Raw genomic sequence first — 24,377 nt, 5'->3', positions numbered from 1 at the left:
CGGATATTGGGGGGATATGATGGTCCCCTTGCCCAGGCCTGAAGCCTGGGTCAGAGGCATCAGGCTTGGGCGGGGGATGGAGCAAGCGATCAGAGGGAGATGGAGGTCCCCTGCCCAGGCATGATTCCTAGGCCAGAGGCATCAAGCCTGGGCGGGGGTCAGAGCCAGTAATGGGGGGAGATGGGGGTCCCCTGTCCAAGCCACACACCTCTGTCAGCGGCGTCAGGCCTGGGCAAGGGGCCGATCCTGTGATTGGAGGGTGATGGGGGTCAACGCCTGAGGGCTGCCAGTATGTGAGAGGGGGCAGGCTGGGCTGAGGGACACCCCCACACACACCCAGTGCACGAATTTCATGCACTGGGCCCCTAGTAATAATAATAATATTAATACTTCTCCCTGTATTCAATACTTAAAATTTACTGGTGTTGTGCTGAGAATTTTACATAATCATCTTATTTAAGCCTCACAACAACCCCCAAAGTCTTGTCTTATACATCAGAAAGCTGAAGCTTGGAGAAAAAGCATGCCCAAGATTGCATAAGAAGCAGTGATAGAATTCAAATTCAAATCCAGCTCTGTCTAACTGCAAAGTTCCTACATCTTAGATTAAGCACCAAATTATACCTAACACATAGTAGGTACTCAATAACTATGAATTCCCTTCGTACACTCCCTTAGGTATGAATTTCAGTGGCTTTGATAACCTTGGTATCACCCTACACTCCCTCTGAGGTTGCCTTTCAGTGATCCCCCCTTCTTGGAGATGATCAGAATCTGGATATTCAGACCAGTTCTTTAAGCATCTCTTTTCAAACAGATGTGTTGACAATGTTAGTTTTGGGTAATGAGATTTTCCAGGCCATAAGTTGCTAACTGTGAATTAATTGCCAAGCCTATTTGCAATAAATAAAGGGACTATTACGTATTTTAAAAATAATCACAAGGACCCACTGAGCTTGTACAGAAAGGTTCAGAGTTGTGTTTCACAAGCATCCAGGAGTCAACCGGGTAGGAAGACAACCTCAAAAGCACAAAGCTAGAGCACCTCCTGACAGTGCTTAAGAATAAAGAGCTCTGGTCCAGGATTCAAATTATGAATTTAGCTCGACAGGTGTTGCTCAGTAGTTGAGTGTTGACCAACCAGGAGGTCACCGTTCGAGTCCTGCTCAGGGCACATGCCCAGGTTGTGGGCTTGATCCCCAGTGGGAGGCATGTAGGAAGCAACTGATCAATTATTCTCTCTCATCATTGATGTTTCTCTCTCTCTCTCTTCCTCTTCCTTTCTTTCTCTGATATCAACTAAAACAGCAAAGCAAAATGAATGTAGTACAGCATATGAAAAGAGAGTCAATGTTCCCATAGAGTCCATACAACATTTTAGGTATTTTTCCAAAGGTGTTTATGTATCTACTGTTTGATTAGACAAAAAACCTCAGAGGTCCTTTCAAAATGTAAATATGAATCTGTATATTTTGATAAAAGATTCACCCCACCCAACCCCCAATAAATGTTTTTATCACTTGTACAGCTAACAGGACTCTTACTCATCAATTTCCTTTCCTTCCACTTCTGCTCTCCACATGGCTCAGCCTTATGGATTTGCACAGCAGAGGCTCCATCTTACCATGGATGGAGAACATGGGTTGCTAGTGAAAGGAACTTCGTTTTTACAGACTGAAAACTATGGGGAGGGGGCTGAGACAACCCTCTGGATACAGGTCCCTTTGAGCAACAGCCTGCCACCACATGTGGGGGCATTAAGAGACAGCTATTATCTTCACACCCAGAAAGGAAGACTTTCAGGGGTGGGGAGAATACAATGAAGTAAACATCCGTGCTTTATTTTCCCTTTACAATGTTGCTGATAAAGAATGTGTTGGCCTGAGCTGGTGTTACTATGTGGCCCTGGGAGACCATATGAAAACAATAGCCAAACACCAATAGGCCACAGCAGGAAACTCCAGACAAGGGACCTGCAGAGAAGATGGAAATCTCAAAGGCAACAGGGCTTTGGGCTTTCTCTCGCTGGGGAAACAAAGAGAAGTGTGCTAATCCCACAGATTTCATAAGGTTTCTGATGTAAAGATCTCTCAGAAGGCTCTGTTGGGGTTTGTCATTTTGATGAGAATGCCTTACTGTAAAGGTTAAACATGCTAAGAAGCATGAAATGATCTTCTCCAAGAAAGATTGCATCTCCTCGCCAGGGAAATAACCATCCAATCACCCACAGAAGGGGGCCTTTCAAGCACCATTTATACCCAGAGTTTCCAGCCCTAGGTGTCAGATGCTCTTTTCACTTCCAAGTCCTCTCTGCTGGGCTGGATTTATTTGTTGTTCCTGGGGTAAGACTGGATGGGTGATGAAAGAGAAAAGAGAAATGTATCCATGTCTTTTCTCTTTATGTCTTTTTTTTAAGAGTTTAAAGAATATATTTGAACCACACAAGCAAGCAAAAAGATATTACAGAAGAAAATAATGGAACAATTTATGTAAGTACCTAACATATGATGAGCATGCCCTTACATTTAAAACCAAAGAAAATAACATTGGTATTATATATTTATTTGACAAGTGTGTACTTAAGAATTCATTCTCCACACTTTAAATGTTTTATATTAAAGAGTTCTTCAATGCACAATTTCCAGTTCATATTTCTTCTCCCTAAATCAATTGACAACATTTCAAATAAAATTTATCAAAATCAAAGAAGATGAAGAGATTAGTCAAAGAACATGTATGCATAGACCATGGATACAGACAACATTGTAGTGATGGTTAGAAGGAGGGGGGAGAGGGCTGGGTGGAAGTGGGCAAAGGGGGGAGAAAATGGGGGACATATGTAATCGTGTCAACAATAAAAATTAAAAAATTAAAAAAATTACCAAAGGTTGACCAAATGCCTTTGCTAAAATGACATTACTCTACTCCTTAGTAGTTGATAGGTACATAAAGATATATTTTTACAAAATATACATAGATACTGCTTGTATATATTTCTATAAAAATCTAACCATAGGGGAACCAAAATGAGGCACTAAGAACGTTATAGTCTTTGGGTAACTCGTTTTCTATGCGGAGGCCTCAGTTTCCTCATCTAAAATTGGGGATTGAGGATGTTTATGCTAGATAATATCTAATCCTCTGGCAATATAATTTTACAACCCTTTAGTCTCTGTTTTCATCGAGTTAATCCAGCTTTAGGTTTTGAGTCTTTTATTCATGTTAGCTACATGTCTGCTGTTTCTTCCTCTTAATAAGCCCCAATTGAATTAAAACAAAACCCAGGATAAAATAGAGTAGAAAAACATCTTGAAAACTAGAGGGAAACCGTGCACATGCGCTCGATATGCAATCAATGTGCACTCAGGAGCAAAATCCTCAATATTGGGTGTCATCACTACAAAATTCTAAAGAGACCAGAATATAGAAAATTTAAAAATATGACTTTCCTATCTCTAAAAAATAAAAGAAATATTTTAACTTAATCTCAAATATAGCCACTTTTACAAGAGAAAGAGAAACTATAATTTTTTCAATCAACTACAGTTGTGAGTACATGAAACACAGAGTTTATTCTTGTATTATTATTTATTAATTACTAGAGGCCTGGTGTACAAAATTCGTGCATGGTGGGGAGGGGGACCCCTCAGTCCGGCCTGCACCCTCTCCAATCCGGGATCCCTCAGGGAATTTCCGACTACCTGTTTGTGCCTGCACTTTTAATAGATGACAGCTCCCTTGTTGTTTCTTCTTGTCATGATTAAACCATTGGAATTAGGTATTCAAAGTGTCTATAAATTTGGGGGGGGGACACCTTGTATATCTCTAGTCAGCTGTGAAAGGAACCAACCCCACTCCACTTTCCACCTTCGTGGGCAGTGGGAGAATCAATGTTTTCTCTCATTAACTCGGAAAAACATGTCCTGTCACCCGCTGCCCAGCAGGAGTGCACTAGGGCCCAAGCAAGGGAGGCTCAGTCAGAACAGCATTCACTCATGGGTGCCAGCACCCAAAGTGCACATTCCTCCTCTGTAGTCACCCTGACTATCTCATTTCACTGAGGGGATGGAACTCCTCACCTCCTTGGGTTCCCAATCTTTAACACCGACTGAAGGCACCTCAGCGAGGGCCACTCGCACCCACCAGGTGTGTCTGTCTGCACCTGCTCCCACCTCAGCACCTGCATTAGCCCCATGGAGGTGATCTCATAACTGCACTGGCCTCCACGGGAACAGGTCATCACCACTCCGCCCTCTCACTGTCATCTCACAGGCGCCCACCCTCAGCACCCAGAACACCCAGACACTTGGAGATGAGGACGTGAGCATGCTGGAGGGGATGTGTGCACATTGTGTGGGGGATGTAGGCATGTTGGGATTGATGGAAGTGTGGCAGAGGGGCAGAGGGGAACTTGCACATGCCATGGTCCGGGGCTGTTGCAGGCGCACATGGGTAACAGCATGCTGAGGGATATTTGCATGCCGGGGGGGAAGGAAAGGATGTGCGCACCGGAGGCCTGCAGCTGCACAGATCCACAACCCACCCTGGTGCGGCCAGGAGGATGTCAATTTGGCCCGCCACGGTGGCTGTCCCTGTGATCACCCACCTTTTGGGCCAGAAGGCAGGGCTTGCACAGCCACTCCTCGGCACTGATGGCCTGCAGGCACTACTTCAGCTACTTCAGGCTCCACTTGTCGCGCTCATGGCTGCCACCGCCACCCTCCACCGGCCCGCCTCCCCTGCCCAGAGGCTCTTCATGTGCGCTGCCCACCGGCCCAGAGCGCACTGTCCACTGGCTGCTCCATGCCTGCGCGCACAGCCCACTGGACTGGAGTGTACTGCCCACTGGCCACTCTGCGTCTGCGCATGCTGACCACCGGCCCAGAGCAGCCGGGAGTGGGGGATGCCTGCCTTTGTTGCCTTGGCAATGAAGCCAGGCATCCTGCCCTGCCTGAGCCATTTCATGCCTCCGTGCCTACGTGCTGCCCACAGGCCCTCCACAGGCGGGGCAGTGTGGGACGCCTGCCTCATCGCCATGGCAATGATGCAAGCATCCTGGCCTGGCTGCCACCATCTTTGTCTCAGAGTGACCCTCAATTTGCATATTCACTCCTTACTGGCTGTGGGCCCCACCATCTTTGTCACACAGTTATGGTCAATGTGCATATCCCCTCTTTATTAGATAGGACTTATTTCCATATATAAAACTGTAAACCTACTTTTGCCCAAGGCTGGATATGCAAATCCTGGTCAAGATAATCACAGACCATCTACATGGATATAAGAGAAACATGCAAATTGGTGTCACTCTGCTACGCCCACCAGCCAATCAGAGTGACTATGCAAATTAACCCAACAAAGATGGAGGTTAATTTCCATACACAGGTGTGGAGCGAAGACTGAAGGCTCTGGCCAGCGTGAAGACTGAAGACTGAAGACTGATGACTGATGACTGAAGAGGCTTGGCTTCTCCACTGTGGTCAAACCAAAAGCCTGGGTCCTGGGTGCAGGAGGAAAACCAGTGCCAGCAGCCAGGGGAAGGAAGGCCTATTGCACAAATCTTCGTGCAATGGGCTTCTAATATTAACATAATTCTTCAAAATCTGGGATTACACCAGTCATGTCTTGCTTCCTTATACAAAACATTTGAAGTGTGGACAAAAGCATGCTTTGGTATGTTCCCTTCTGCCACAACCTTCCTTCCAACATCACACATTTAAACACAAAAATCCTATCTAGGTCACTTTTACAACCCAAGAAAAACACAGAATAAAAACACTAGCCATAGAACTTTTCATTCTTGAATTATAAAATTTTATATTCAAGAAGGGGCATGTTGACTTATTATCCATGCATATTATACACAATGACAGAGGGACCCAGCAAACCAATTAAGCAGCCACTGTTGACATTCTCAGTGGTAAATACGTAAATTGAGGCAGAGAAAGGGTAAGTCACATATGTTCAGAATGGGACCCGCATCTGCAGGTGATGCCTAGCTATAGCCTCTTGTTACCTCCCAAGAATTTCCAACTGATTTGAGATGGCTGAGTAGTAGAGAGGGAAGAAACACTAGGATTCTATGGCCAAACCCCTGTTCTAATCTAGTCTTGGCCATTCTTTAGTTGGGTACAGTTGGCTAGTAAATCCGATCAACATTGCCCCTAATATCTATTATATGCACCCCAAAATGTGACCTCCATTCTCTCTACCTCAGTTGGAGCTCTTATTTCTTATTCCTGAAATAATACAATGCAAACTGAACTAATACATACTGATCTGTTGGTCTACTGTCTCCCACATCCCACCCATCCTCCATCAGAGTGCTCCAACCTTGTGGTCCCATTGAGAAAAATCCCATGCCTCCTACAAGATAAGATCTAAACTTGGGAGAGCAAACCACTTGCTTCACAGCTGTTCCTTCCACTCCTCTAGCCACACCTTCTAAAATGCCCCCTCAAGTTCCTTCTCCTCAATCCCCAAGTCTTAGATTCCATCTCAGGAAAACTTCCTGTTTATCTAAGTCACCTCTGCATCTCTGTTCCTTCTTTCTGGAATACTTTTACCTACCCAGTCTACCTGGAGATTCCTGCAACTCCACCAAGCCTCAGTTCTAGTGTCACCCAATCTGTGATGCTGTCCATGATAATTCTACCTGCACTTGTGTCCCACCTGTCTCAGATATCAGAATTTATTGACATGTTTATGAGGAGTGGCACAATCAACATTTTGGCATCCCGAGGCTCAATGCAGCCCCTGGAACACAGTGCTCATTAGGTGCTTGGAATGAATGAATTTGGCTCTTAATTTCTCCATCTAGAAAATAAGAATAATAAAATGAAGCCTGTAGAATGGATGTGAGGGTTAATTGGCTAGTGTATACACAGAGTAGGCACATAATTTCTCTCAATAATTCATACTGGAGCAAGGAAGAATTTATTTATCTGTGAAAAGACACAAGGCACCAGATATGCTAGAACAGGCTATGACAATCCCCTGGTGTTGAGTTTTGAAGCATTTGTTTTTCATAATTTAGCACCATCTCAATCTATTGCATCCATAAAGGGCAAATGTCTGTTGGCATTCAAACAGCTTTTAGCAAAGGCAGTAATAAAGGTACAGAGCAGCAATATAAATGGCTGCTGTGTCCCTGCATTTGACAGAACCACAGCCAACAGCAGGTGTGACGCAGTCCCAAGCAGCTGTCATGCGCCACCCCAAAGTGCTGGCCCTCTCTCTCTCTGGCTGAACACAGGCAAAGATGGAGAGTTTTCAAACATATCCAAAGCCCCCAGTCTATCCTTCTGAGACCCCTGAGCTTTATGACTCCAGAATAATAGAATCTCCTTCCCTGAATCTATTCTTTGGAGGGATGGGAGCAGCTGTGTGTTCTTGGGTACCTCAGACACTGACCTAGTGGAATGACACGTATGAAGGGTTCATGGACTATGTGACAATTCCCTGGGATCATAAAATCCTGGGTCTGGGAAAAGAAAAACTTGGAAAAGAGGGAGAGAAAACAATAAAAGTCTGCATCTGATCACTGATATGGTCCTCACCAGAGGTATGTGTGTATAAGTTAGGTATTAAATGATCAGAAAAAAATGAAGATACATTGGTTGATGATAATGAATTGTGTATTTCTTGAAAAGTCCCTTTCTCTGGTACATGTCATTTCCCATCTAAAAGGGGTACACAATGGACAGAAAAGGAGACAGCCTTTTAATGCTCTTAAGAAATCCAAGGTTATATTCATTAATCCATCAATTAAAACTTATAGTTCATGGGTCTGAAGTATTCCCAGAACACTGAGGTATTCATCTTCTTAGATGAAGGAGTCAGATAGGTGACAAATTCAATGTATTGCTGATATAACTAAACCCAGCCTACTAACCCAGACAGTTCTGCAGACTTTAAGGAACAAGGACTCACATTCCTGTCCTCCCCTCACTCACCTTTACCTCTTGTCGCAGGATGAGAGAAGATATTGCCAAGCAGATGACATTTGAGGATCACAGAGTTTAGAACTGGAAAGGCCCTAAGAGAGCATGAAACCCAATTGCCTCATTTTATTTTTGCATAACAGAGACACCAGAGGATCCAAGTAGAATCTCAAGGACACATATCTAAATAAAGGGCTTGGACATCCCTGGGGAATGGGGCAGATCCTCAATGGCACTGGAATCAGTGAAAGCAAACAGGATTATTACATTTGACCTTGGATACCAAGGTTTTTTTTTTGTGTTTGCACATCACGGAGTCAGTCTGAGCAGGCTCCAGTGGATCTAGAATTACTTATAAAGTGTATATCATGTTGGACATATTTTGCTTTATCTTTTTCTTTCCTATAATTATTTCTTGAATCACTGCCCTTGGTAGACTGCATTTCAATTTGAAGATCACTTCTCCATCCCCTCCACTAGACTGAGTCCATAAGGGAACTGAAACCATGTATTCTACAAATTTGTATCCTCACAACTTAGCTCACCAAGCCTGGTATAGAGACTAGCTAGATACCTACTTATGGAATTGCTATGTGAATATTTTACTTAATTCTGAAGATGCATCAGAGCTTCCTTTCCTATATGTTCCATTTCCTATAATTTAGGGGACCAAAGGCCATTGAAACTAAAGCTACTTAAGTAGAAATGTGTTATGTAGACACTTTAATAATCTAACTTTAGTACTCTAAGTAAGGTACAAAATGAACTTGAGATTTTCATAATCATATGACATCCTATCCAGGGGTCCAAAGAAGAAATTAGCATTGACTGACCTAGGATGATGGTGGTGAAAAGGGAAAGAAGTGGACAGACTTAGGATGGATTTAGATGAAGCATCAACAGGAACTTGCTGAGGCAGACAGAATGAGATGAAAGAAAATTCAAGGAAAACCCCAAGGACAATGATAATACTATTTAGTGAGATGGGAAAACTAAAAGTAAAAAAAAAAAATGTCTAAGGCAGGAATGAGGGCCTCAAATTTCTTTTTCTCAATGTTGTGATTAAGATACCTATCAGATATCCAAATGCAGTTGTCAAATAGACAACTGGATATAAATATCTGGGATTCCAGAGAGAGTTCCAGGATAAAAATACTGACTTGGGAGTCACTGACATACAGATGACCTTTGACATCTTGGCAATGGATGAGGGTACAAAGGGGCACTAACCACTAGGTGATCTTGACTCTCAGTGCTGCACTGTACAGACTGAGGAGCATGTACAGACCACAAAGAGACACAGTACAGAGAACTGGGGCCTTACAACATTTAATAACCATATAGTATGTATATAGCACAGTTCTAGAGACTGTGGGGAAACAAAGATTATATATATCTCCAATGTGATAGAAAGTGCAATGGATTAGGAACCAGAAATCATGAATTTTAACCACTCTACAACTACTCCAAGTTAAAGTCATGTTAAGTTCTTAGGCCTTCTAATTTCTTACCTACTAATACAAGGATTAGATACAAATAATATGAATGGTATTTACTAACATCATGACTTCTTTTTCTTTTTTAAATATATTTTATTGATTTTTTTTACATAGAGGAAGGGAGAGGGATAGAGAGTTAGAAACATCGATGAGAGAGAAATATCGATCAGTTGCCTCCTGCACACCCCTTACTGGGGATTGAGCCCACAACCAAGGTACATGCCCTTGACTAGAATTGAACCTGGGACCCTTCAGTCCACAGGCTGACGCTCTATCTATTGAGCCAAACCAGTTAGGGCTAATGTCATGATTTCCATGTGGCATCCAAATGACACACTCCAGCCTCACCTGTAAATGGTGTTTCATCTGAAGGTGGTTTCTCACCCTTCCTTCCCAAAAAGAATGTGCTGCTGTGGCTCTGGGGTACATAGCAGCCATTAGAGGGGTTGGCTGAAAGAGAAGTTCCTGAGCTGGAAAAGGGAGCAGCTGCTGCCTTCACTCTTATTCTGTTAGAACAAGAGTCATCAGAGAGAACTCAAAATATCTTTCATTCTTGGTTTTCAGCTTGTATTTATGTCAGATGAATGGAATCCTGGAGACCAGTGAGAAGAGTAGATTTACCTCTTCATCACATTTTCTTGGCTCTACAAATTAATATTCTTAAAGACATTGCATTCCCATGATCCCTGGAAATACTTTCTTTTATCAGATAGAAGTAGTTGCACATGGTTGGACATCTGTAATAGGACATGGCCATATGGGTGAGGGTACCCCGAGTTTACCCATTTAAGGATGACAGAGCATGCTTTGTGTTTGTATATATAAAGGCACACATCGGTGGTCCTTTATATCTATTCTAGGTAACTGCCTACACAGACAGAGCTGACTGGTGAACCAAATTAGGCCAAGTAGTTTCTCTTTCCAGAAAATATAAACTCTGAATGGAAAATTCCAGAACCTAGAGGTCAGGAGAGATTAATCATTTCAATTGCAGTGCCTTGGAGTCCCCAGAATGGTTCTTCTTCCTTTGTAAGATATACTTAGTGAGATCTTCAGTTGATTGGCACCTTTCTTGGTAATCATGAAGCAAATCCTCCTACTTGACTCTGTTAGCTATAGTCCATTCTGTAACTTGCAACCAAGAAAACCTTACCTAGTAAGTATTAGTGTCCCCATTTTACAGATAAGGATACTGAGACATAGAATTAAGAGAGAAAGTAGTTGTAAATCATCTAGCTAGTAAGTGACAGTACCAACACAGCAATCAAGCTCCATCTGACTCTAAAATCCATGGCACTAAGCACTAGGCAATCTTGACTCTCAGTGCTGTACTGTGGATTATTTTCCTTGCCATAGAGATGAACTTGTGCTGGGTCTTTTTTTCTTTCTTGCTAAATAAATGATGGCATTCAGAAAAAGTCATCCAGAAAAAAGGATAGAATCTGCAGCTCAAATTGAAGCTCAATGGTCCACAAATAAATCAAATCCATAGCCTTGCCTATGGACATTTGGCTCCCATCAAGGGAACAAAACAATTTGGCTACACTGGCAAGGAGAAGATGCCTATGTTATCACAGGTAAATTTATCTTATATCCTTCACATAGACAAGCTAGAATGCTTCCTCTGTACAACAGGGCTCCACAGGATGGCAGGTGGTCATCCAGCAGATGACAGCATTTCAACCAAACTGATTGGTATTCAGTAGCTAAAACAGGCTTTTGCTTTTTAGGTCATGGAGACATTTCCCACTTCACTATGAATAACAAACCAAAATAGCTACAGCTGAACAACCGGAATGGGTAGATATATCTACATCTTCTTAGAATAGTATCAGATCATGCTGAAAAATCTAAATATGACATCAAGATAATTGTTATATGTCAAGATTTAGAGTTTCTAATTTTCACAGGCAGTAGAGCACTCTTCTGAGGACACAAGTAAGAGTCATCCATTTTTACTCTAAGAGAAAAATACTCATACAAATTAACCTCAGTCTAACATATATATTTCCTAGTTCTCTCGCTTTATTCCTTTGTTGTGGGCTGACAACTTTGATCTTGGAGTCATCTCTTAGACTGAACTGCTTGCTCACTTTGAGTTGTTGGGCTATTTTGACCTGAACTAGGCCATCTCCAATTCTGCTTCTCTAAATACCAGTTTTCAGTATCTTACCTATTTTATATAAACAAGTACTTCTTCAAACACTACTGTTCCTGCTGTTGGACCAGCAATAACAAGAGACTGACCCCTCTATGAATTCCAAGTATGGGGCATCATTTGGGCTAGGTGGAACACACTGTCTTAGCAACTATCCTAGACTCATCATATTTATCACAAATGATGAATTCTAGGATTATTATTAATGCTTCTAGAAAAAGATTAAAAATAAAATGGTAAAGTGAGTGATCAGGTTGATGGTATTATGGTGGATGGAGCAGCATTCCTTGATCCAAAGGGGGTCATGCTCCTGTATAAATAATCTTAACTTCAGAAGTGCCTGTAGTGAATACTGAGGGTGACAGGTATAGAGAGACTATAATTCTATTAAACATAGGAAACAAGGGAAAAAAAACTGGGCCCATTTTTCTGACCATCACTCCCCCATATAGACATGGCCTCTCCCACATGTGTTCCCTACTGTTCCCCTACAGACATGTAGCATAACACCCAGCACATGTTAGACTTCCCCCACATCTCCCTTTGTTTCCCAGGAAGGGTTACAAACCCCTTGATCAAAATCAGGGGCTGTCAGTTTATTTGTAACTCCTGTATCAAATAGAATTTCTGGAAAGTACTAGGATTTCATGTCAGTTGAGTATGAAAAATAAATAAAAGATACTCAAAAGCATCTCCCCTGAGGAATCAGTTTCAATAAAGAAAAACAATGTCATTGGAAGGCTCTATTTTCTTTGCTAGCAGAATGGAGTCCTATCATTTTTACACTCCACTGATTCATTCTGAACATGGTGTCAGGAACAATACAGAGCCAAAAAACAATTAGTGGAGGAACAAAACAATCAGATGAACCGTCTGGAATTTGAGCGATGTATAGATCAAATGTCTTCAATTTGCTAGGTTCCTTCTCATTTGGCCAAAATGGATGATTCTTGGCTGCACTGTACCAGGAATAATTGTCCCTCATATATCTCCAGTCAGCTGCCTTTTAATGACTACTCAAAAGTGACAATGTAAAAGGCACAGTGACTTTCACTGTCCTTGGAAAACTTGGCCATGACCCATTGATCTGCCCTTGAAATAGGTGAACTCAGAGATACCTTTCACAGATACCTACAGTCACTGTGGCATATCGCCAACAATCACAAAGCCCTTGAGTTGGGAAGAAGCCCAAGAGAAGGAAGTAATATGTCCAAGGTGACCTTGTAGTTCTTATACTACCTTCATAGTCTATGGAAGATCTGCAATACCCTGGCTTTCACCAAAACTGTCTCATGCATCTCAAAGGCCAAATGACCTTTCTATCTCTCCAAATCAGACCAAGGGTAGTATACCCTACAAAGAGATTTAGAAAGAGTCCCGGAGCTTGACACACTGACCAGCACCATGTGGTCCACTTCTATTCCAAGTTGCTGCCTCCTTATCTTGACTCATGTTCTGATTGTTGCACTTTGAATTTGAATTTAAATTCCAAAAGCTCCAAGAGGGCTCACTCTCCTTCATGCCAATGTCCTACACCTACATCCTGTTTGGGGTACAACTGTATGGAAGATTTGCAGTTCTCTTGAAGTACACCTTAACTAGTAATACAGTTGTACTCACACAAAAAGACACTCCTTGAAAACATCTTTGGTCATCTAATTCCTGTTCCAGGATATTGCCTCATAACCAGACTTACGATAATGGACAATTCTGGCCACTGGTACTAGTCTTTAAGGATAAGATCCTGCAGGTTCCTCCTCAAGAAAATATTTTTTTTAATTTCCATGTCCTCCTAATCTGGTCCACCAGTAGCATCTAGGTCACTGCCTGTATCATTTTATTACTGCTTTTTGTATTGATGTCTCAGCTCCTCAGCTAAATAGATGATAAGCTTTTTGAGGGCAGAAATTACCTATAACAGAAGCAGTATCCATAAAGTCCTAGAACTACACCCTTTACAAACACTTGACAACTGTGTAGATTATCTTTCCATATAGAACAGAGGCTATCAACCCATGAACAATCAACTTGATTCTGTGTGCTCGGCATATAAAACAATAAACCAAGCTGCAATATGGATATGGCTTAGAGACTGGAATATTCCTGTCTTGATGTTGGCTCTTGGCTTGCCTTTATCTCTGCCTTCTACCCAAACTGTAAATTCAATACAAACATAAGATGCAAAAGTGGTGCATGAGAAAGGGTTCCTCTCACTATTCCGGGCTGTTCTAATCTGTCAGTCCCCACTGTTTGCTCTCCAATTATTCAGCAACTCTCCTAACCTTCCCCCCATATCACTCCACCATCCAGTCCATCTAGACTTTGTCCAGATCCTCAACTGTTCCACGGCCTCTTATCTCTGTCCCTTGGCATGTCCTTCCTGTCTAGGACACACACCTTCCTCCCACCTCTTTGCCAAGCTTATTCCTTTCATATTTAAAGTCTCAACTTGTATATTTCTTCTTTACAGAAGCTTTCTATGAACCCCTAGAGCTTGTCAGGTCCACTTGTAAAGGCATACCATACTTCTCTCTACTTTCCTTTAAATGATGCTGAATGACAATAATTATAACTGCAACATTCACTGACATTTATTAACTGCTTTCCATAGTGCAGGACCTTATCATAGTGCAGGACTCACTTCATCATTTCCAATAACTTGTGAAAGAGGTATCTGATTATTCCCATTTTACAGATGAGGAAATCAAGTCTCAAAGAGATTGATTATCTTGATAAGGTTCACATCACTCCACGAGGGCCATATTTCTCACCTGGCCCTAGAGTTCATGTTCTTAATGAATGTGTCACCCTGTCTCTTATTAAACTCGCCATGTTTAAAATTATTTATTTAGTGGCTAAATATTCAACTATGAAACAAGCTCCTTGAGAACAGGGGTGGGTCTGTTTTGTTCAATAGTATATTTCTAAAGCCTAGTCCAAGAGCTAGCATGCAGAGAGCTCCAAAAAGCATGAGTTCAATGAATAAATAAAACACATTGGTTAGTCCATCCAGAATCCCAGAAGACAAGGATTCACCCTCTCTAAATAAAAGATCTCTGCTAATCAAAAATGATATCATGATCATGATCATGCTTATCCTTAACTTTCCCTTTCTGCAACCCAATCTTAGTCAAAAAAAATCCAAGCATCCAGAACTAGAAAGGGAGCCACCTGGACAGCAGTGAATCTGAGAAAACTCCTCTAGAAGAAAGCACAGGTAGGTCCAAAGGTACCACCTATGGTAGCAAAGAAAGCATAGGTCTCTCCACAGGCACACCTATAGTAGTTCCACCCACCAAGACCCAGCATGCCTGCCGCAGTGGCCAACTCACCCCTTTCGCAGGTTCTTCCCCAGTAGCCAGTGCCTGTACAGTCGCAGATGAAGCGGTTCCAGCCGTCCTTGCACACAGCATTGTTCTTACAGGGGTAGCTGTCACACTGCTTAGCGCTCATACGTGAACAGGAGGACTTGACGCCTGCGGCGTTCTGCATCTCCGCCAGCTGCCGGATGTTCTTGCTGCGCCCATCAATGAACAGGTCACGGATGCAGCCCACATAGCCGTAGTTGAGCATGGCGGTCCAGAGCTCAGTGGGGAGGATGAGGCCAGCGCGGTTCTCTGGCAGCCCTCCCAGGTACATGTCCCCCTCCAGGTCCAGGATCTCGCTCTCCCCACTGGCGGTGAAAGGCGTGCGCCTGCTGTTCACTGATATGGTACCTGGGATGGGAGGAGAGAAGACAGTGAGCTCCCAGCTCCTTGGCATCATAGGTGAGGCTGCCAGTCGATGAACCAAATGAAAGGAGCCCAGTAGGTGAGTCCTGAGACTAGTGTTGCCTGACCAGGAGTGAGCAATGCAAGCAAGGGAACCAAATGCTACAAGGTAGTAGAAATCACAATGTAGGTAATGGAGTTTCAATCTCTGCCAGGTAAGACACCCTGGCCCATAGGAGGCACCAGGACAATCCCAATGGCCTAGTATCTAGGATGATGCCTTTTTTTCTACCTAAAAGTCCTAGCTGAGACATTACATACTGTATGATTGGAAGCAGCACATTTCCCATCTGTGTTGCAATCCCGCTCTACCATGTACAATTAACTGTAACCTTAAAGACACTTCTTATCCTTCCTGGGCCTTAATTTCCTCATCTATAAAATGCAGGCATAATTGTCCCCACTGCACAGGTGGGTGTAATGATTAAATGAGCTCAAATATATTAACAGCTCTTACTCTGTGCCTGGGACAGAGTGAGGGAGTAAGGAAACTGGCTCAGCACACCCAGAAGGATGGAACCCTCCATGCACAGATACCCTTTACACTGGCATTAGCTACCAGGCCTGCCAGTGAATATTTTGGATATTGTCTTTGATAAATTTTAACTGGAACGTGTTTATTTATTCATTTAACAAATATATATTGAACACCTCTTCTGTTTCTGGTACAGTGCTATGCATAGAGATGAGCTTGCCAAAGCATGTCCTTGCTCTCATGGAGCTGATGCTTCAGGGCAGGGGGACAGAAAATAGACAAGTCACCAAAAACAAACAAGAGAAATTAGCTAATGGCAGGTGCTAAGAAGAGAGTAAAATGGGTTCTGTGACAGTCTCTCTAAGAATATGCCAGGTGAGCTGAACACAAATGTTGAGGACGAAGAACACACCTGGCAGAAGAAGTGGCATGTACAAAGGCTCTGGGATAGGCAGGGGTGTGGCTAGAGTGGAGAAGGCAATAGGGAGAGAATAAGAGGTGAGGTCAGGGAGAGACTGGGTGCCTGAGATTACAGAAGATGCAAATCTAGAGCCTGACCTGGGAACTTGGGAACAGGAACTCTAATGCTCAATGGGGAAATGACCTTAAGCTCAGTATCCTAGAGTGTAAAATTAAGGAAATCAAAGTGATATCTAAACATCATGTCATACACTTAAAAAAGTATCTAGTATTCTTAAAGTGCTTCACTGGTACCAAGTTAACTGGATCATGCCATCCATCAGCTAGCCCTTTTTGCTTCTGTCTGAATCTCAATTCCCTCAGCTATGAAGGGGCTAGCCTGAGGGCTGAGGAGATAAGATGAGATCAAGAATGTAAAAGACACTCTATATTACAAAGCCAGCACAGGGGTAAAAGAGTAGAAAGAGCATAAAGGGCCTCTGCTTCCCCTACTCTCCCCTAGAAGTTTTCTCCTAGAGAAAAATTTGGTTTCTAAGCTTTAAAAAAAAAAAAATCAAATACCTGTATCACAATGCTAATACCCTGGTCACCATTTTAATTACTTTATGTGCTTTCCTGGACTTGACCCTTAAAAAAATTTGTGTGAGCTAGGAGTTACTATCTCACAAATGAGGAAGCTGAAGTTTATGTCTCTTTCTTCTCTCTTGTACAATCTACCTTCTTTGCCCTCTACAGAGCTACTCTGATTACCAGCTAGTAGGCAGGAACATCTACTGCCAAACAAGACAAGAACCAGAACAAATTTAAATGTGGGAGCTTTAAAGACACCCTGAGGCAAACCTATTCTCTGAGTGTAACCACAGCTGTTTTAAAGGCATTTCTCAAGTTTTAGGAATCTGCTGCCCAATGGGGGAGTGATCATAAAAGTTTTTATTTCTAATGTATTTTATTTATTTGTCAATTACAGCTTATATTAAATATAATTTTATATTAATTTCAGGTGTACAGCATAGTGGTTAGACATTTATATAATTTATGAAGTGATTTCTCAATAAGCTTAATACCCACCTGGCACCATATGTAGGTATTACAATATCATTGACTATATTTTCTATGCTGTGCTTTACATCCCCATGACTATTTTTGTGTCTACCAACTTGTACTTCTTAATCCCTTCATTATTTACAATAGCCAAGATATGGAAGCAAGCTACATGCCCATCAGTAGATGATTGGATTAAGAGGTCTGATACATATACATAATGGAATATTACTTGGCCGTGAAAAAGAATAAAATCTTGCCATTTGAGACAACATGAATGGACATGGATCTAGAGGGTATTACACTAAGTGAAATAAAAGTTTTGTAGATCACCTCTCAGTCATGTTATTCTTCAGGATGAGCAGGAAGGAGGCACCACACTTAGATACACTAATGTTTTTACAACTATTCATTTCAGTATAGGTTTATAACTAAGAACAACATAGTAGAAAATATCCCCATAAAGAAATGAAGTTGAATAGGTCATATTAAAGTTTTATGTTACATTGCTTTTACAGGACAATTATTTTTCAACCCAGTAAATTTTTATAGGATTTGGTGACTTTTATAGGTATTTCAAAATACCTATTGGCCTATGGGTACTGGCCAATGCTATAGCTCCCAGGTATGAAATTCAAGGCTTCTGTAATTCAAACCTATTTGAAAGAGATGGGCCCACTGGTGTTTCTAACAAAACAAAATACTATACTTTAAAAAGTAGTTAGTGTTTGGAATAAACAGAAATAGACATATGGCAATTTTATGTGTTCTGCCTGTGACACAGACAGGTAACCTTTAAGAATTTTCAGGGTCTGAGTTAGTCAATCATGAAACCCATCAACCCTGACCCAACTCCAGAGACCCAAAATGCATGGTTTTAAAAACCAACAGGAGTATCTCCTTTATAATTCTGGGACAGCTTTCTGGCTCTGCCCCTGCTGACAGTTTAAGGATAAACTGAGAGAGAGAAAGAGAGAAAAATTCAGCCTCCAAATAAATTAATTTTTGCGTATTTTTCTGTTAAAAAGCACATTTAATTTGATGCCTCCTGGTTCTGATCAGATTTCAGACAATCAATAAAGCATCCTACTGGGCAATAAACCATCTAGAGCTGCAATCTGCCACCCGTCTGCCTTACCCACAGAACCCATCCAGCTCCTCCTATGGGGCAGCATTGCTCAATACCATCACTCTCTAGCTCTGAAATTATGCCAAAAAGCCATATCCTCAAAGCTCAGCCATTCCTGGCTTACAGCCTTTTAGCGGGGATCTATTACTTTCTTTTGTTAGCCAAATGCACCTAGAAAGACAATGTCCAAATGACATGTCTGGAGTGAATACTTAAAAACTATGGCAAACATAGCCAAGACCCTTCTCAAATATAATACCACCTAAATAGAAAATCAGGAAATAAGTGTGAAATTCAAATGCACTAATTAGCACTCCAGGCAAAATGCCCCTTCTGATGGCAAAGAATATGACCCACATTGCCACATGGTTCATAGAAAGTTGTACAGGCTGTTCGACATTCAAAAACTCCAGACTCTCTGTTTGTATTGTTTTTTGTTTGGGGTCTTGGGGGGGGGTTGTTTTTTTTTCTCCTCTCTCTTTCTGTTACTATTCCAGAGTGGCCATGTACTGCCTCGGGCTAGCTTGTTTGATCTGCGGCTGCAGAAACAAACAAAGCCATTTAAACCAAATGTAAAAGGTTATGAAGAGGAAGGGAGAGTTAGTGAGGTCTGAGCAAAAGTGAAATATAGACTTTTACACCAAAGGAAGGCTTTAAATTGAACATGACTTCAGGAAAAATCGATTTGCCTTTTCTTTTCTTGTCATAATTTTTCCCTGAAACATGACTTTTGTCAATTGTTGGGGGTGGATTGTTGCATAAACCTTTACACAGTGAAGCTTACCCTACAGAGTTATCATGTAATGCAGCACCTGTGATGTCACAATTGGTTTCCATGGTGATGAGAAAAAGGCGAAGAAGAGATAGGAGAACCATCACACCACACCAATGACATGACAGCTGCTTTGGTAGCTGTGGAAATGCTCCTTGAAAACCCATTCTTAGCTTCAGGGTCTTGACAGTATCACTAAGATGATTGTACAATAAGTGACAGGGGAGATGAGAGGAAAATGCGAGCCTTTGAAGAGGCAGGTGTCTTGTTCCAAAGCATAATCTTACAATAACTATTAAAGAGAGCAGCAAAAGAATCTACAAGCATGCAAGTGCAAAAATTACAATAAAAAATATAAAGTCAGAAAATAAACTAAGAAACCAGAGCTATCCTCAGGTCTCAATAACATACCCCAACTCTTCCTACCTGATCTGCCATCTCGCTGAATGTCTACATGGTACCATTCCCCATCATTGGCCTTCTTCTGAGTGGCTTTCACTTTAATGGTGCCAGAGCCCATGTCCAGCAGCAGATACAGATTGCCATCAAGGAGTTCCACGGCAAAGAAGTCCACCTTGGTGTTCTTCTGGCTCCGAACATCCTTCCTCTCTTGGGGCTTGCCATGAGTGAAGAGGATCAGGCCATTTGGCTCGGTGGTACGGAAGTCAAAGGAGATGGAACCCATGCGTTTGGTGTTCCATTTAGGCAAACTTATATAAGCCTCTGGGGTCTCGAAGTTGATGGGGTCCAGTGTGGCCACATTCTCACATTTGAATACAACTTCCCCATAGATTTTCATTTTGGTATCCCCAATCCGGGCCAGGCGAGACAGCTCCAGACGGATGTCATTATTCTTATAAACAACCTGTTAAAAGCCAAACAAGTGCCATATGAATCAATCTTGCAAACAGTAACCCACCATCACTCCCTGGGCACCCAGGAAAGAGGCCCACGAAGAGACTGAATGACACAATCGTCTGAAACAGAAGAAATATGAGACACAGCATTTGTAAACTCACTGAAAAGACCTGTAGGGCATACACAAGTCCTGAATAAGCTATATTTCCATTTTATCCCCTTTGTCTGCTTCTGGTCAATATTTGTATTGTCATAAAGTTATTCAATATAAGCTTACAAGAAGAAATCAACAGGTATTGAGTGTACAGATACAAATACGTGCATACAAAGATATTTACTGACATGTCCTTAGTAAAAGACCAAAAACAACCTAAATGACTATCAATAATAGACTGGCACATCCTTATGATGGAATATTAAGCAGCCCTTAGAAATCAGGTAGTGCTCCCAATTTTGATGTAGATGCTCTCCAAGTAATATTGTTAAGTGAAATTAGCAAGGAACAAATCAGAGCATGCATTATGCTATCATTGTGTAAACTGTGTATGTTGGGGAGTATTATAGGTATATATTCTCATAATGCATAAAACATCTTGGAAAGAAAACACAAGAAACTATAAAATTGTCACTAGGGAATGGATTTTTCAGATTAATATTCAGGTGTGGGAGGGACACTTACTTTTCACAATAGCCTTTTGTATTTGATTTGTTTTAACCATTTAGCTGTATTGCTTAAAGAAAATGATTATAAGAGATGGTGGGGAAGGAGATCTGCATTTCTTTGCATATTGTGAGGTTGACACCTAACTGCTCCCCTGCTAGCTTGGTTGCCCCCAACTGACCTCCCCTGCCAGCCTGATCTCCCCCAACTGCCCTCTCCTGCCAGCCAAATCGCACACAACTGCCCTCTCCTGCCAGGCTGATCACCCCCAACTGCCCTCCCCTGCTGGCCCAATTGCCCACAACTTCCCTCCTCTGCCATGACCTGCCTCCTCGGCTGGGTTCTTCCTCCTCTGTGAAAGGTGGCAGAGACGCTGGACCCCGCCTCCACTGTGCATGTGGCCATCTTGTGGCATCCATCTTGTGATGGCCATCTTGTAGCAGCCATCTTGTGATGATGTTGCATGTGAGGACAACCTACGCTTTTATTAGTGTAGATATATACTAGAGTCCTGGTGCACAAAATTCATGCACGGGTAGGGTCCCAGGCCTGCCCAGCAATCAGGGACAATCTGTGGGGTGACTAGCGAGGTGATTGGGGGACCCCCGCTGGCACCCACCTTGTCCGGCCTGGCGCCGCCCACTTGCCAGTCCCACCACCCCACCCCCACTGCCGGTCACCTCCCTCTGCAGGGTGACCATCCTATATAATAAAAGCCTAATATGCTGTGTCCAGTCATCCAGTTGGTCATTCAACCAAAGTGTAATATGCTAATGATATGCTAAGCCTGCTCAACTACTCGCTATGACATGCACTGAACACCACAGGGCAGATAACCGACCGGTAGGTTAGCTTGCTGCTGGAGTCTGGCTGATCAGGACTGAGCAAGATGGGTTGAAAACACCCTAGAGCCCTCCCATTGTCCCTCCCTGGCTGGCCAAACTCCCGCATCCCTCCCCAGCCCCAATTGTGCACCAGTGGGGTCCCTTGGCCTGGCCTGTGCTCTCTGGCAATCCAGGGTGAGGGACATCCCCCCCCTCCTGAAGTGCACGAATTTTGTGCACCAAGCCTCTAGTATAAAGATATAGAGAGAGGGAATGAAACACCTTAAAATATAAACAAATATATTATGACTTTCTAAACCTGGTATAATCCACATAAAAGCAGGGAATGATTTTATTCCTCCAAATCAGAGTTTCAAAAAGATTTTGCTGTTACTAGAACTGAATTTTGATGCAGTATCCTGGGATGGATCAGTACCCTAGATCTTTGATCTCTAAGCATTGTCCACATGCATATAATAAACAGAGAAAAATATTGGAAGGTAAAGGGGCCAACATTAGAGCACTGATTATGCCAATCACTGTGCTATGTCCTGTACATTATCTCATTCAAATTCTAAGATCCAGATTTAAATTTACATTCAAATCCCACATCCACTACTTACAAGCTATGTGATCTTGGCAAAGTTTTTAAATTTATCTAAGTCTGTTTTCTCCTGTGAAAATGGGAACATGGGAGTAAATGACTTTATAAGTATGAAATAAGTTAATACACATAAAGCACTTAGAAGTGGCACAAAATAATGGTATAAAAATCTCAGCTATTTTATGGGTGGTGATTGTATTTGTTATTCATCTGATTTTATCCTTTCCAAATAAAGATCGGAGAAGATTGTACTATCATGTCCATTTTCTGTAAAATAACAAGAGTTAAAGGTTGAAAATAGTCTGAGAATCCATCTCAGTGATAAGTTAATTGGTTGAGTCATTCCAGTACCTATCATTTAATCCCTAACATCCAGCTATAGAACTGTTTCCCTTCTCTCCCCTATCACCAGGAGAGATTCAAGCAGAGCTGTATGCCTTTTAATATGTAACTAATGTCAAAGAATAAAAAATGTCTCACCTATTAAATGACCTTGACCATGGGCCTAACCATAGTCAATAACACTGAAAATAATAATGATATTCATATTTCCTGAGCACCTTCTACCAGGCACTATGCCAAGTATCTGAAGCCATTAGATCAGTGGTTCTCAACCGTCTGGCCCTTTAAATACAGTTCCTCATGTTGTGACCCAACCATAAAATTATTTTCGTTGCTACTTCATAGCTGTAATGTTGCTACTGTTATGAATCATAATGTAAATATCTGATATGCAGGATGGTCTTAGGCGACCCCTGTGAAAGGGTCATTCAACCGCCAAAGGGGTGGTCGTGACCCACAGGTTGAGAACCACTGCATTAGATGCTTACAACACCCATTTGAAATATCCTCATCATTCCCCCAGTTTACTGTTGCAGAAACACAGAGAATAGTTAAGGAACCAGTTTACAGTCACACAGCTGGTAAGTGGTAGAACTGAACTTGTACCCATGGAGTTGGACTCCAGAATCCATATGCTTTATCACTATGAACACTCCAATTGAGGTCCCACTAGCAGCTCTCATGATGCTCATCTTTAACCTTATGTGGAAAGTCATGCATGTCCAACTCCCCAGTGCAAGAGCTGAATTTCCTATTTTCCCTGTTCTGGAAAGACCATGTACAAAGGGGAGACTATACTAGAATCCTTAGCAATCTCTCCACTGAAAGAACCAGAAAATAAAAGTTTTATGACTTGCAGCTTTTTCTTTCTAACCACCACTATTATGCCCCAGAATGTGAGATATCTCTGTCATAACCAAACTTTGGCTTTCTCTGCATTGGGCTAAATACCTAGGAATATGAGAGCTCCTTGTAAAGGTTAATTATTAAGGCATAACAATCGCTCATCCCAATGGGATAGAGACTTGGCTCCATTGAAAGATAAATGTAAAGAGAGCTCAGGTATCCCTACAGAAGGCGGGAATAAAAAAAAGGCATTTTAAAGAAAAGGGATGCAGAGTCCCATGAAGAGGGACTCTTTTGTAAGAAGGATACACAGTGGAGACAGGAACAGAAGGTAACAAGAATGCAGATTTTTTGAAAGACAGTCAAGAAAATCAGGGCCAAAAACTGGCCAAAGATAACGAGACTTCTCAAAAATGTTCTTGGAAGGTGAACTCTTTATCTATTTTTTGGCACTAACATTATATATACATATATATCCTTATCTAATAAAAGAGAGACATGGTAATTGGCGTACGACCGCTACCCTTCCCATTGGCTAATCAGGCGTGATATGCAAATTAACTGTCAGCCAAGATGGCGGCCGGCAGCCAGGAAGCTTAAACTGAACATGAGGCTTGTTTGCTTCATTGACGGAGGACTCCAACATTCCCTGCCTGCTTTGCAGGCCTCTCAGACTGCAGTTTAAGAAACATAGTAACAAATAGAAGCTTAAAAAAAACCCAGAAACCAGCTTTCAGGAAGCTGGGATCTCAGAGCTGGAGTTGATACAGAGTTTCGATTGTAGAACCGAAACAAACCAGATACCTGCTTTCAGAAGCGGAAGCCTCAGAGCTGGAGCCAGGCTAAAGCTGGCACAGGATAAAAAAAAAAGAAAAAAAGAAAAAAAGGAGCAGTTGGGAGCTTCAGTCCCAGCCTGAAAACAGCCCTCAGCCCCTCACCCAGACTGGCGAGGCACCCCCGTGGGGACCCCTACCCTGAAGGGTGTGTGACCAGCTGCAAACAGCCCTCAGCCCCTGACCCAGACTGGACAAGCAG

The 24,377-nt window shown here is 42.2% G+C and overlaps 1 protein-coding gene across 18 annotated transcripts in view; it reads right to left on the bottom strand.

The window, feature by feature from the left end:
* NRXN3 (neurexin 3) overlaps positions 1-24,377 on the bottom strand; it is a 1,555,579-nt gene that overhangs the window by 1,054,937 nt on the left and 476,265 nt on the right. For all 18 annotated transcript variants that reach the window (XR_001512329.1, XR_001512328.1, XR_001512327.1 and 15 more), the window contains 2 exons: positions 19,634-20,072; positions 14,933-15,316 (listed from right to left, as the gene is read on the bottom strand). Coding sequence is in view for 13 of the 18 variants with exons in the window: in XM_006778842.2 (XP_006778905.1) it covers positions 14,933-15,316; positions 19,634-20,072 (823 nt within the window). In the remaining 5 variants the exon portion in view is untranslated. The remainder of the gene's footprint in view (positions 1-14,932; positions 15,317-19,633; positions 20,073-24,377) is intronic.

Source organism: Myotis davidii, unplaced genomic scaffold (assembly GCF_000327345.1).
Source record: "Myotis davidii unplaced genomic scaffold, ASM32734v1 scaffold309, whole genome shotgun sequence".
NCBI lineage: Eukaryota > Metazoa > Chordata > Mammalia > Chiroptera > Vespertilionidae > Myotis > Myotis davidii.
The sequence above is the reverse complement of the archived record's forward strand: the minus strand, read 5'-3'. Positions and strand labels throughout refer to the sequence as shown.